The 13,469-nt window shown below is 42.7% G+C and overlaps 2 protein-coding genes across 2 annotated transcripts; both read right to left on the bottom strand.

Annotated features, from left to right (window-relative positions):
• Positions 1–1,951: 1,951 nt before the first annotated feature.
• On the bottom strand, positions 1,952–7,856 carry LOC118430753 (nuclear pore complex protein DDB_G0274915-like). The gene is made up of 4 exons (XM_035841770.1): positions 7,581–7,856; positions 4,899–7,049; positions 4,352–4,468; positions 1,952–3,856 (listed from the first exon to the last, which is right to left on the bottom strand). Exons 1-4 carry the CDS (start codon positions 7,618–7,620, stop codon positions 3,678–3,680), a joined length of 2,487 nt encoding a protein of 828 aa, XP_035697663.1. The 5' UTR covers positions 7,621–7,856; the 3' UTR covers positions 1,952–3,677.
• On the bottom strand, positions 7,644–13,415 carry LOC118430080 (nuclear envelope pore membrane protein POM 121-like). The gene is made up of 9 exons (XM_035840789.1): positions 12,921–13,415; positions 11,785–11,880; positions 10,938–11,105; positions 10,389–10,514; positions 9,792–9,936; positions 9,052–9,269; positions 8,396–8,573; positions 7,756–7,857; positions 7,644–7,661 (listed from the first exon to the last, which is right to left on the bottom strand). The coding sequence occupies exons 1-9, from the start codon at positions 13,328–13,330 to the stop codon at positions 7,644–7,646; spliced, it is 1,461 nt and encodes a 486-aa protein (XP_035696682.1). The 5' UTR covers positions 13,331–13,415.
• Between the last annotated feature and the right edge of the window lie 54 nt (positions 13,416–13,469).

Raw genomic sequence — 13,469 nt, 5'->3', positions numbered from 1 at the left:
TTGAAGTCTCTACTAATAAAATTGCAATGTTTCTCAAGTATTGTACACAAATAATGAATAACATTCATCCTGTATTGTCTGCACATGTTTACAGAATCATTGCTACGCTACAGAAGTCATACAATGGGTTAACAATGCCTTGAAAAAAATTGTACAGTTTGGAAATCAAGAACAACATTCATCCAGCAATGTCTGCACATCAGTTCACAGACTTACCACTTTATACACAAGTCATACAATGGGTAAACTATGCCTCCACCCTGGAGGCTTTGCCAAAAACAGTTGTAATGTTTGGAATACTAAGTGTAACTGTAAGAGAAACATGTGTGAAGTACTGGACAAATGGTTTAAAGGGTAGCCTCTACTAATAAAATTACTTAAATAGTGCAAAATGAAACTGTTAATGCAAATATTAATGATACTGAATGTTCATACCTTATTTCAAACATTAATATGACGATTACATGCACTACATACAATACCGATAGTGACTGACTAACTGACTTTCAAAAAAGCTTAACAGGTTAACATTGCATGTTTATTTCACTAAATGACCATCACATTTGAGGCATAGTACATTTGTAATACCACATGCTTGCATTGACTAGACATGAATGTACATACAACCTTAACATACTGTGCTTGAAGGGCATATAGAAAAATAAATAACCTCTCTTTTTGATATGTCACAGTTTTGGGGAAGACTTTCTTCTTGCACACAGCAACGCCAAATATAAGAATCTACAACAGTCCGAAGGGGGGCAGATGATCCACCAGTCTTTTAAAAACACTTCACATTGTTTGTGCCTCATACATTTATACTATAGGTAGAACATAAAAACTTTACCACCATTCTGCATATCGAAATGGACTACCGGTACTGCTCTACTATTGACAGCTCTCATACCTGTGTACAAATGCACTTTGGTGTTTGAAAGATAGCCTGTCTTTCACATACAAAGGTTTTGCCACAAAGGAAGGAGTATGGCCAAAAATGAAATAAATGTTTTGGCTATAAAGAGTTTCCACACCTGTTCTGAATTCATCTGTGACTGCCAGAACATCGTGACATGGGAGCTTCATTTATGAGCTACCATTGGACTTGGAGGTCCTCGACATGGTACGTTTTACAAATGGAACTAACAAAGGATAAACCACAAATGTACAAACTAACCTGGATAGCCAAGCAAACTGGAGTCAAACCCATTACATACATTCCATACAGTCACAGGCATACTGACGTCTGTAGGTTTCCACATGGGCAAACAAGAATGGTTAAACGAAATAGCAGCATTTGGCCACACAACACATTCCCACTACGAAGTCCCATTGACTCTCGGCAACTGAACAAGCTACGTTTTTTCATGATGAAATTCCTGAGCCTTTTACAAGTTAGTCCTAAGGTAATGTATCAAGACTAGGGCTGGGTATCTGTTTTTCTTATTGGACCGGTCCAGAAAAACCGGACCTAAAAAAAATAGGTGGACCGGATGTTGGACCTATTAGAAAATTAACAGATCATTTGATCAGGTATTCACACATTTTGGCGCTTGCAGGTAGAAGAAAATAACAAGAGTGAAGTAGAGAAGATTTTATAGTCATTTCTACCAAGTTTTACAGTCAATCATACAGGTGTAGTTATCGTTGTTGGATTTTAAAACGCCAGTTTGAGTCGAATACTTCACCAAACAGATTTCTTTGCAGTGAAATGGACCATTGGCATGAGTCATAATGAATCAGGTCCAGGTTCAGGTCCGGACCTGGACCTGATCCTCTGGACCTGAACCGGACCTGAATTTTCTGTACCGGTACCCAGCCCTAATCAAGACTGAAGTCATACAGATAATAAAGTAATCTAGCATGGAGGTGCTGAATCTAAAAAAGGAACTCGTGAAACTAACCTCTATACTTTAAGAGATTTTCTTAGACCACAAAATTTCATTCTTTTTCATGGGGATTTTTCCTGTGTTTAAAGTTCACCTTGTGAGTGTAATAGTTTTACGGTGATGAGGCAATAAAAAAAGTAAAACTGCAGCAAATATTTCATGGATATGAACCTGAAACAGACAATTCTATCTTGACTCCACAACCAAAATGTCAACAACCCTGACCCTACACACTGGTGGACAGCCTAGCCCCCCTCAGACTGTATCCATGCAGTCAGGAAAAAACATGCAGAATTTCATTCAAACTCGCAAACTTGTCCGCACTCACACATTCGATGGCAAGAAAATTTGCCCATTAAGATAGAAGTATGTACATCACCCTCCAAACACAGTTTGCTATCTTAAATCGCGTTACATAAAAACACCCACAAACTAACGATACCTAACCTTAAACAGTGTTAATCAATTGATCAATCAGCCTTACATGGCAACTGTGTTATCAACCAACCACAGTACCAACAATGGGCACCCTACTACTAGTACTACACATGGCACAACCCAAACTAAAACCTAGACAGGGGTGCAGCCTGGAGTACACCTTAAAAACAGGTTTATCTTTACATTCTTTCTTTTTGGAGAAAATTTGTTGATTGAGCATCATGTCCAGACAGGAGCTTAATCAGATACGTATTATGAATCATACCTATCATTAAAGGCACTTTTTTCTTGTTATTTGGCCTCACCCTCTCTAGGTTCATGTTAACATGTTACATCAATGGCAGAATTACATATAAAATATTGCAAACTTTTTCCTGCCACTGTAGACACCTATACTATAGGCAGGATAGTAGTGTGGGCATACAATAGATGTCAACTTTTCAATATGCATTGAACAAAATTATATTTAACAGGATGTCCCTTGTTCACGTAGCAGGCCAGTTCAGCATAATATTACAAGAGTCTACAAGAGACTTTTCTTTCAAAATATTGGGAATCTGGCATATTTCCATTATGTCTAATTCCCCCCAAAAAACTTAAAAATATGAAGAACAACAAATATGTGATATATCAGCTGTATATGTCCTGACCTGATCTTAAATGTTGTCTGTACTCATATTTTACCAAAGCCTAGAAACAAGAAAAATTTCAGAGTTGTTTGTTACCCGATAAGATGCCATTGCAGTCTTGCATGCCTAGTATGTAGTAACAAATTAGTCACTGAAGTATTTAATGAAAAGTAATTGAATAAAATAGAGGCTACAAGGACTCGCAACAAGGGACATTTTCTAAGATGTGAATACTATTCTAGATGTCAATACCATTCTACCAAAAGTTCTTAAACTTTCAGCTTTGTATGTTTTTCTCAGTCTTTGCTGATGGAACATGATTATCCTTAATTATTGGTTCTTTTCAACACTGCCTTTTACCTACTATGGCAGAACCTTTCATCAGTTTTTTAAAGTCCAAGGAATCACCCCTAGTACCAGTCTTATGGTGTATAAATCAGTATTGCTGTGTCTACCAAACCAAGCTGAAATGGAAAATTAGCAAAAAGCATGACACTGCGATTTCTTTTAGCTTGCAGCCACAAAAAGTGATGCAGTAGAATCACATATTCATCTGCAGTTAACTAATCATTGCAGTTCCTATTCATGATAAGCAATTCAATGGTTACTGCAATAAATGGCTATCTTGCAACATAAGCATAATGTACAAAGAGGAGTATTGGTGTAGAAGTAATAGCTACATGTACCTGCGGATGCAGGTACGTTGTCCAATCACGTGTTACGTCTATCTCTTGTTTCCTCTGCGTTTGGCCCTCAGGCGGTCCCTGGTCCGTGATCCCGTCACTGCGGAGGACTGCGCAGATCCGATGGAGAAGCCGCCTGGTGTTCCCGGCGTACCGGGGGTGAAGGCGCCGAAGTTGGGCTGGGCGGGGGTACCAAACGTGGGGGTGCCAGCTGGGGTACCTGGCAAAAGAACGTTAGACATCCGATGTCGATGAAGGTTAGACATCCAGGTAGTATGATATGCCAAATGGCAATTGCTCAAGCAACTGGGGATGACTCAAGCAACTGAGTATGATTTTGGAAACGGTCAGACGTTTCAGATATTCATAACATCTGTTATCTTTCCTTATCAACGTATCTTAAGGTAAACTTTCCATCTGATACTAGGGTTATCACCATTCTTTTACTGAAAAAAACTACTGTTTCTAAACCATCTCAACAATGCCATGTAAATGCTGGAGCGATATTTTAGTTACCTATTTGTTTATACGTTTATCACAATTGGTCAAATGTTTGAAAGTGCAAACCCTTGTAAACACTGTTCCTATACTACACATGTATGTTATTCAAGTTGTTATGTACTAAAGTTTACATAATGAATGTAAAGTTTCCTGCTTTGGATATTTCTGCTGACAAGATATTTTGAAACTAGAAGCCATACTTATTGTATATTACCTGCTGCAAAGTTGAATGAAGGTGTAGGTGTTCCAGGAGGTTGGGCTACAAAGGCAGGCTTCTCTGGTGTGTTCGTCTGCCCAAATTTGAAAACTCCCGACGACTGTTGGGGGGTACCTGCAGTCACAAATGAAAAATCTATAACAGCATGCAATATATATGTACTAATGCCTTTGTATCTTCATAGCCAATAAGTGTATTTGACAGTGAGAAATGTTTTGACAATTTGGACTACATGTATACAGAACAATATTAAGTGAACCTACAATTGCATGATGTACTGCAAAATTTAAGTTTGCAGAGATGTAGGGAGAAAATGGAGCGTTAACTGTGATTTTGCTTACGCGATACAGTATAGTGTGCACTGCACAGTAATAGGAACAAAAATTTTGGTGGCTGTTTGCAGTTATCGTAAAAACCATGAACTTTAAGCCACCACAAACATTGCTGCATTTAGTGATTTACAGTCCTGCATTACATGATGTACATGTAACTTTTGATTTGCAGAACTTTGGACAATAGCTTAGGATAGGATAATAACACTCACCAAACCCACTAGGCTGTGCTGCAGGTCCGAAATTAAACCCTGCTGTAGATGCTGTCGTTGTCGCTGGTGCACCGAATCCAGATGATGTCCCAAAGGCGTTTGTCGCGGCCGTGGCTCCAAATGCGTTCTGCGTCGAAGGTGCTCCAAAGGTTGGAGTACCTGTGGCAGCTGTACCGAAGGTCCCTGTGCTTGATTGTCCAAATGCTGGCTGTGTTGTCATTCCAACAGGAGCCGAATTCGCCGGGGAGGTTCCAAAGGCATTTTGAGTGCCGCCGAATGAATTCTGAGTTGCTCCAAAGGGGTTTTGCGTGGAAGAAGACGCACCAAAAGCAGGAGCAGCCGGTTGGCTTGTGCTGCCAAATGCTGGTGTAGTACTGGTACTGGCTCCAAATGCTGGTGCTGTGCTTCCACCGAATGCTGGAGCTGTTGTGGTACTTGCGCCAAAAGCTGGAGCTGTTGTAGTGCTTGCGCCGAATGCTGGGGCCGCCGTTGTACTTGCACCAAAAGCTGGGGCAGCCGTCGTTGTACTTGTGCCAAATGCCGGCGTACTACTGTCTGTTTTCGGTCCAAATGAGAACGTTGAGGACGCCTGCGTGCTTGCTGTTCCAAACTGGAATGGCGTTGCTTGGCTTCCGCCAAAAGGCCCGTTGCTTGTACTGCTCGTTTTTGTAGCTCCAAAGGCGTTCAGTGTACTGCCTGTCGCTGCGGTTGTAGTTGTTGTTGCGCTAAAAGAAAAGCCAGCTGTTGTTGTTGCTGACATGGTGGAGCCAAACCCAAGCCCAGATGATGTTGTGGCTGCGGGTTTGGGAGCAGCACCGAAGCTAAATGGCGTGGCGGTTGCAGATGGTTTTGTGGCCTGTCCGAATGAGAAGCCAGCTGAACCAGCTGCTGTTGTCGTCGCTGGCTGTCCAAATGAAGCTGTGCCAGTCGTGGTCTGTCCAAACGCAGGAGCGGCTGTAGTGGCCGCCTGTCCAAATGCTGGCAAAGATGATTGGGTGGTGGTCTTCCCAGACAAATTGAAAATTCCTGTGCCAGTTGAAGTTGCAGCAGGTGCAGAACTTGTAGCTGCACTGAAGGAGAAACCCGCAGCTAACGTAGTTGCTGACGTGGTTGCTGGCTGTGTGCTTCCAAAGCTGAACCCTGCACTGCTAGGTGCAGCTGGTTTGGCTGTACTAGAGCTTGGCGCACCACCAAATGCAAACAAACCAGTCTGTGTGGGATTGCTGTTGGCTTGTGTTGTCGCCACGTTCAAACCTCCTGTCGTACTTATTCCAGTTCCAAATCCTGACGTCGACGTTGCCCCAGTTGTGAAGCTGAAAGCAGTGCCCTTTGTTGAAGCTGCTTGGGACGTTGCACCTGTATTTGCACTGAATGAAAAACCACCTGTAGAGGGACCAGACAAAGACCCTGCATTGATCCCTCCTGTAGTGGAGCTCGTGGTGCTTGCCTCTCGCTTTGAGTTAACAGCAGAACTTGGGTTTCCAAAGCTGAATATTCCTGCGGAGCTAAGCTGGGAGGTTGAAGCATTCGTGGATGGTACAGACGCAGTGCTGCTTGCAGGAGGACCGAAGATGGAAGGGAAGGCTGTCTTTTGTCCACCAGTATCCGGCTTTGATCCCGAGGCTGCTGAGATGTTGATGCTAGTGCCTGTGGAAACGATTGGAGCGGACGGCAACGCTCCACTGGTGGTCGCTGCTGTGGAGGTTGCTGTTCCCTGTGTGATGGAACCAAAGTTGTAGGGTGGCGGTGCCGTGGTTGGCACGGACACTGTGGCTGCCTGTGCCAGCGTAGCCTTGTTTGTAGCCGCGGGATTGCCAAAACTAAACGAAGCCGTGCCCGTAGGTTGAGCTGCTGCAGCAAAGTTGGTTGCGGCTGCAGTCGTTGCTGCAGGTTTTCCTGCAGCTGTAATAGAATTCCCTATTGTCAATGGTGCTGCTGTGGGTAGTATAGTGGGAGCTGTAGAAGTAGTGTTGAGCAGGAGGCTACTTTGAGGTTTGACTGTTTCTGTCGGTTTTCCTAACACAGTGGAGGCGAGTCCGGCTGTGCTTACAGCTGCAGATGCTGAAGATACTGCTGGTGTCAGCAAACTGGAAGCAGCGGATGAGATGCCACCTGCAGGTTTGGGTTTTAAACTTGTCGCAAGATCAAGACCTGTAAGGAAAGACAACAAAATTTAGAATTTTTGTACAGCAGAAAATTTATACTTGTTAAGTTATGGCAAACCATTTTACCAATGAAAAAGAAAACAGGGAATACTGTAGTCTGAAACCTTACAGCTTATGCGTAACTTTGTCTAAAATTGATACAAAACAATAGCTAAATAATTACACACCAATTTTACGTATATTTAACCACGATGCAAGAAAAGGACAGCTTACTTGAATGGAGTAAGTCTACGTTGTATTCAATGAACTCTTGGATTCAATATGCTTTCAACTAGAAACTAACACTAAGGCCACTATAATTCAATTTGTTGGTTCACAGATTTTTAAAGTGAAAATATAGCAAGTGGACATCAAAACTGCAAAATTGAATATGACAATGTCCAAATCAAAGCATACACCTGGTCCTCTGGCTTTGTTTTCATAATGCTTTTCCAGTTAAGCGTATTTTTTTAAAAATCCGTGGACCCACTCAACAAATTAAATTGGTGAGACCTAAAGAATAGCTCTGATCACACACCCGAAGCATTAAGAGAAAGAGCTGGGTTGGAGGCTGACATCAGTAGACCTGCACTCTGCCTAGTCAGAGTTGCCCCAGTGTCTAGTTTGGAGGGAAGAGGCTTGGTCGGTGCAGTGAACAGGCCGGTTGAGGCTGTTGAAGTCGGAGCTGCACTGGCGGCCTGTTCCTCGCCCACTACGGACTGCAGGACTCTCTTCACGCGCTCCACCTTCCGGCGCCGGTCCTCCTCGTAGATTTCTCTCGTCACCTCGAAGCCCGGGTCAGGGCCAGGGGGTGGCTGTTGAAGGACAGCAAGGAGTTTTCATACAGATGTACAAAACCGTGGTTACTCTAAACTAGGAATTTGTCTTCTGTATAATCATAAAGGTAAATGTTTAGATAATGTAGCGGCAGTGGATTATTATCCACTGTCTTGCACTGGCGTGAGAGGCAATAGAATCCATAAGTACTAACCAAGCAGATGTTGGTAAGAAGACAGTAACCAAACTGCCTCTGCAGTTCAAGGTCATGCTGTTAGGAGGCTGACAGATACATCACTTCTACTACACATTTACACCACTTACATTAAAGGCTATGAATCACAAAAAAAATCAATGTCCAGGGACAAAGATCTTGCAGTTCATCCCTATCCTTCCATGCAACGCAAAGTCAACATTGAGGAAACTTGTGAACTTTTACCAAGGACATAACTTCGGGCCCAGTGCTGCAAGGAACCAAATCCTTAACCTCCCAATCCTATGTCTACTAGCAGAACTACTAGGCCCATTCTACCAGGTATTCATGTAAAAAAAACAAAAAACAGGAAAAGATCCTACCAGTTTGGGCCCCTCATGTTGAAGTTGTAGGACACCCCTCCTCCTGGCAGGACCCCCCCTCTGCACAGCTGCCCCCTCCTGGGTGGCAGGTCTCCCCGTGTCTGCAGGTTTTGAGTCCACAGCTGATGAGGACGACTCGTCCTGCACACTGTCTGCCTCGCTGGGTGGGCTGGAACCCCTGCAAAACAAACTTCATTATCATCCAGTAACACATTCCCTTACACAATGTTAACAGTGTAACTTTCTGAAATTCTCTATGGACTAAACTTTTCTTTCATGCTGTACATTCAAGACCACAAATTCTAACATTTGTCAGCGGACAACCATCAGTTCTTTCAATGCATTTCATTAGCAAAGATTTATGAGAATTTCAAAGTCATAAGTCCCCAAAGTCATACAAAACACTTATTTCCCATGACATGAAAGATACAGTCTAAGCATACAAAATGGAATCTTTCTGGAATTTGCCTAGGTTTCAGTTTGTCAAATGTTTGGTACATTTTCTGTGGTGCTGTAGTAAGTTATTGTATTTACATGCAGCACCAATATATCTATGTCTCTGTGTACCGTGCTTCTCATAAAAAAATGAAGAATAATAGATTACTAATTTAGAATCTTTTCAATCTTCACACACAAGCACACATGCTTGTACTTACTTGACTTTCTTGGCGTCCGGTGTGTTCCTATCGGAGGGTGTTACAGACCCCGCGGTGCTGACCCTGGACGAGGCAGGGGAGGTGTTCTGGGAACCGTGCATCTTACGCTTCCCTCGGAGCTTGTCCTGTCCGCGGCGGAAGGAGTTGAAGGAACTGTTGAAGGCATTCCTGGCTGAGCCGGCAGGACTGCCCGCACCATTCCTCACTCTCTTCAACACCTGTGCAGGAAAAACATTCCATTTATTCCCACAAGTTTTCTTAGTAAAAGGCTAAAAAGACAACTTCTGGGCATTGAACTGACACTTAGGATTGGGGCATCACTTGTCTTCTGTCTGAGTCTTAAAGAATTATGTAAAGGGTATTCAAGAGAGCGGTCAAACCTAAGGCTGTGGCCAAAGCGTGACGCTTTTTTGTTAGCTAGTAGTGCAATGCGGCTTCACATCAAACATGACTTCTTAAGTGACACATAAGCATAACTAATATGCAACAAATATCTCAGGCAGGGAGCTTTGTTCAAGTACAGGTACAGGTCTGGACTTGTACCTAAACCTCTGTACTAGTATGACCAGTACCTATACCAATACCAGATTTTTAGGTTCACAGCCATATTCATGTACAGTTCTTTAGACTGCCCTCCTGGTGGCCCCTGGCCATAGGAACACTAGTTATTTTTCCCCCTCAATTTTTCTAAATTAACCAGTACTCTCTCTCTCAATTTTGAGCCCTACCCCCTGACCTACCTCAGGGTTGTCCTCCCACCTCTGCCTGAGTGCCGGCCGTTTGAGCGCCCCACCCTGGGGCTGGATGGCCTCACCCTCCTGGTTACTCTGCAGGGTTCGGAATGCAGAGGAGGCAGAGCTGACCGACGACAGCGAACTTTTTCTTCTGGGGAAGAAACAACAGAAACAGTACAGGAGCCATGAGTTGGAGGCTGAGACACATACTAGCTAGTGAAAGTAATCTCGAACCAGTTTAGCTCACTTAAGAACTCTTCTTCCACTGGTTGTGACAGTACAGTACAGTATTTACAGGTTCACTGTACAGGGGAAATTTCCGTAGCTCTGAATAAACAAAGGTTCAAACAAACAAACTCTTTTTGACAAGCACAACGAACAGTGGACAACGGCTTAATGTGACTGCACCCCTTGCCTTTAGCATGCATGTTGGGTGAGCAACACAGCCAGAATCCAACTCACAACTTCTAGTTCCAGAGGCAGGGCTGCTAACCAATGGACTATGCATGCTACCTTCAACACACAATGCCTAATCAACACACAATTCATGTCCAAAATCTAGATGTGTAAAGTCTGTTCCTGTTTTCAGCAGCTGACACTCACCTTCTCTTGTCATAGTTTCCTTCCTCGCTGTCAGTGCGAGATCGTTTCCGCCTCTGTCGCAGCGCCTGTATGACAGTTTCTGTATCACACGGGTTCGCTGATGGGCTCTCTTCTGCAGCTGATGACCTGGAAAAGTTGAACTTGTTTCATCTGATTTCTCTGAGTTTATCATTTCAATGTTAAAAGATGAAAACAAAGTAGATTCAGGCAACTTAATGTTTTTAATGCTTTAAGCCTTTTGTACAAAATACACAAATTTCAATGTAATTCTTAAACTACACAGTGCAAAGTTTACTTATGGTGATTATTTGGAACATGGACTTGGCAAAAGCCCAAGTAAAGATAAAAATACAGCACTGACTCTACCACAAACATAAAACACTGCAAAAATCTTGCCTTCTATGTTCTAGTCCTACCACAAAATCAAATTTCTGCCAAAATAAATGCAGGGCTCGAAATTTACTTTGGGGAATAGGTGTACCAGCGCAATTCTAGGTGCACATGCACCCAGTATTTCAAGCCCTGAAATTAATCTCCAAGTCCCCTTACCTTGAGCTGGGCCTGATCAGCAGACTGGGCGAGGACATCAGGGAAGTGTTGGGCGGGGGAGCGGCTATCTTCACAGTGACGGGACTCTGGATGTTCCCCCTCACCCCGTGCGGACTGAGAACCCTGGACACCAGACTCCCCTGCCATCTCACATGGGGCAGGGTCCCTCTGAAAAGGCAGGGACACACTTAAAACTTTGGAAAGTTTGATCCTAAGACAACATAAAAAAAGCTGTTACTATGAAGTACTACTGAACGGTGATCCCAAAGAATTCCAATGGTCAGGAAAGTCTTCTGATGATGTCTAAATGACCTTCCAACTTCCATCAATGCTTTTCACTGTCTTTTGATGATCATTCAATGACCTTGACGATTTTTGGATACCTAACAGTGTTTATCCTGTGGAAATAGCATTGCTCAGTTACAATGTCATGCCTAGCATTAAGAATGGCCTGCCACGCATTCTGGTGATCAAAGGCCAGTTCATATCAAAGACTTGAAAATGGTACATACTACGTCGATGTAGGTTAGACTGGTACTGGTACATACTGCTTTCTATACTCAACACTTATGTGAAAGAGTATTGGGGATGAGCACACAATTGCCAGTGGACTAGCCTGGTACTGTATAGGTACAGTGTATCTGTATATAGCTATAGCTTTTAATATTCCAAGTATTTTATTTATTTATTTATTTATTAAGCTTCACAGAAAAGTTCTGCAAGGTGTGGGCAACAGGATTTATACGTCCTTTACAGAACCCACGCCTCCTTTGTAACTGAAGCAACAGAGAAATGTTTTTGTCGATACCAGAAATGAAAGTCTATCTATTGTCCGATAAGCACATACCTTGTAGTATACTGGGCCTGGTGAGTTGGGTACCTCCGAGTGGCAGGAGTGGGGCTGGCAGGTGATGTCACAGGCATGGTGGGACTACCTAGAGTACTGGACAAATATAATAATAATAATATAAGCTGGTCTTAGGTGCAAACGTACAGTTCTTATAATTGTCATCAGCACACCAAATCAGTGTGTGTCCTCGTTAATGTTCTTGGACAAAGAGGGGAAATGTTGAGTAAACATTTGTCAAGAAGGTGTCATTAAGTACCAAATGTGTATTGCTTGTGGCATTAGATTATAGCAGGGACATGGTTCAGTGTAGATTGTTTTCCTATTGGAAGAGTAGCATGCTCTAATTGGTCATCTTCACCTACAGACAAAAATCATAAAGATAATATCTAGATAGAGATAGTCTGTCCAAAACAGAAAGGTGAATAATACTTGGCTATTCAATACCTTAGCTTGATTTGTTCAAGGGGAGACAAAGTAATTCAAAATGATAGAAATATAAATATTAGTTTATTACTTATAAAATCTAATTAATTAATTCTGTCAAATCAATGTTAATTAATATATTAATACATGTACATGTATTTAGTGTCTGTCATCCTATAATTAAAGAGTTGCTTTGAGATTGTCTTCTAGACAAAGCCTAAGGTCACCAGTGAGTAATCTGATGATCATTAAATTAATGGGCATTTGAAAAACTAGTGAATTATCTCTGGCCTTCAAACTCAAAGGGCAAAACAGTGAATCATCAAAGATCAAGGACACATTTCCCAAAACTTATTTTTCTTATTATGCCAATGATGTTGTCATAAATGATAGCACATCTCCTAAATTAGATGTTACTGCATTTTTGTGAGTGTTCTCTACATAAAAGTCCTACATAATAACATTTCACATACACGTGGGGAAAAATCTACCCTCAGTCCCCCATAAAAAAAAAATCATGTTGAACTTGAAGACTGGTGTGTCACGATTTTGATATCTGAGGACAACCGTGAAGACCCTGGCCGTGAAAGGAAGTCATGACATACAAAACTGGACTGAAATTCTACATGCTGGAAATGTACTTTTTAGAAACTTATCTATTCTTGAGAGCACGACAGACAGGAAATCTACAAATCACACCGGTTTCTCACCTGAACGTAAGCCTTCTTGTGATCGCGCTGAGGGACAGTTCTTCCCCGGGCGAAGGCAGTAGGGGTCCCGCCGACGACTGGAGCTCGTACTCTGGAGACCTAGTTCTTACAAAACTGAGGGACGGGCTGAAAGGCTTTTTACTGCTGCTACCGAGGGTTCTATTGCCAAAAGAGCCATTCATGTAAGAGGTTTCCGGCGTTGAATTTTTTCTCGTCCTCTTCGGGCGCCATGCGACGGCTTGCCGCTTCTTCCACTGGTAGGTGTCGTAGGCCCAGGCTCCAGCGACGGCCGCGCCAGCCAAGCCCGCAAGCAACAGGAGGAAATAAAATAATCCAAAGAAATAAATTCCTGTCAGGAAACCTGCAGATACGCCGCCGATCGCATAAAATTTGCGATTTTCTGGCTGCATTTTGCCATCATCTTTGAGTTGGCGCCATCTTGAACATTTGCAGCAATATCTATCTACAACGCATGCGTATTTGAATAAGGTTGAAAGTTCATTTTAAATTTTGACCAATCAAGAAATGTGTTTTAACGTTTCAGTGCAT

Source organism: Branchiostoma floridae, chromosome 14 (genome assembly GCF_000003815.2).
Source record: "Branchiostoma floridae strain S238N-H82 chromosome 14, Bfl_VNyyK, whole genome shotgun sequence".
Taxonomy (NCBI): Eukaryota; Metazoa; Chordata; class Leptocardii; order Amphioxiformes; family Branchiostomatidae; genus Branchiostoma; species Branchiostoma floridae.
Note: the sequence above shows the minus strand (reverse complement) of the source record. Positions and strands in the feature narration are given on the sequence as shown.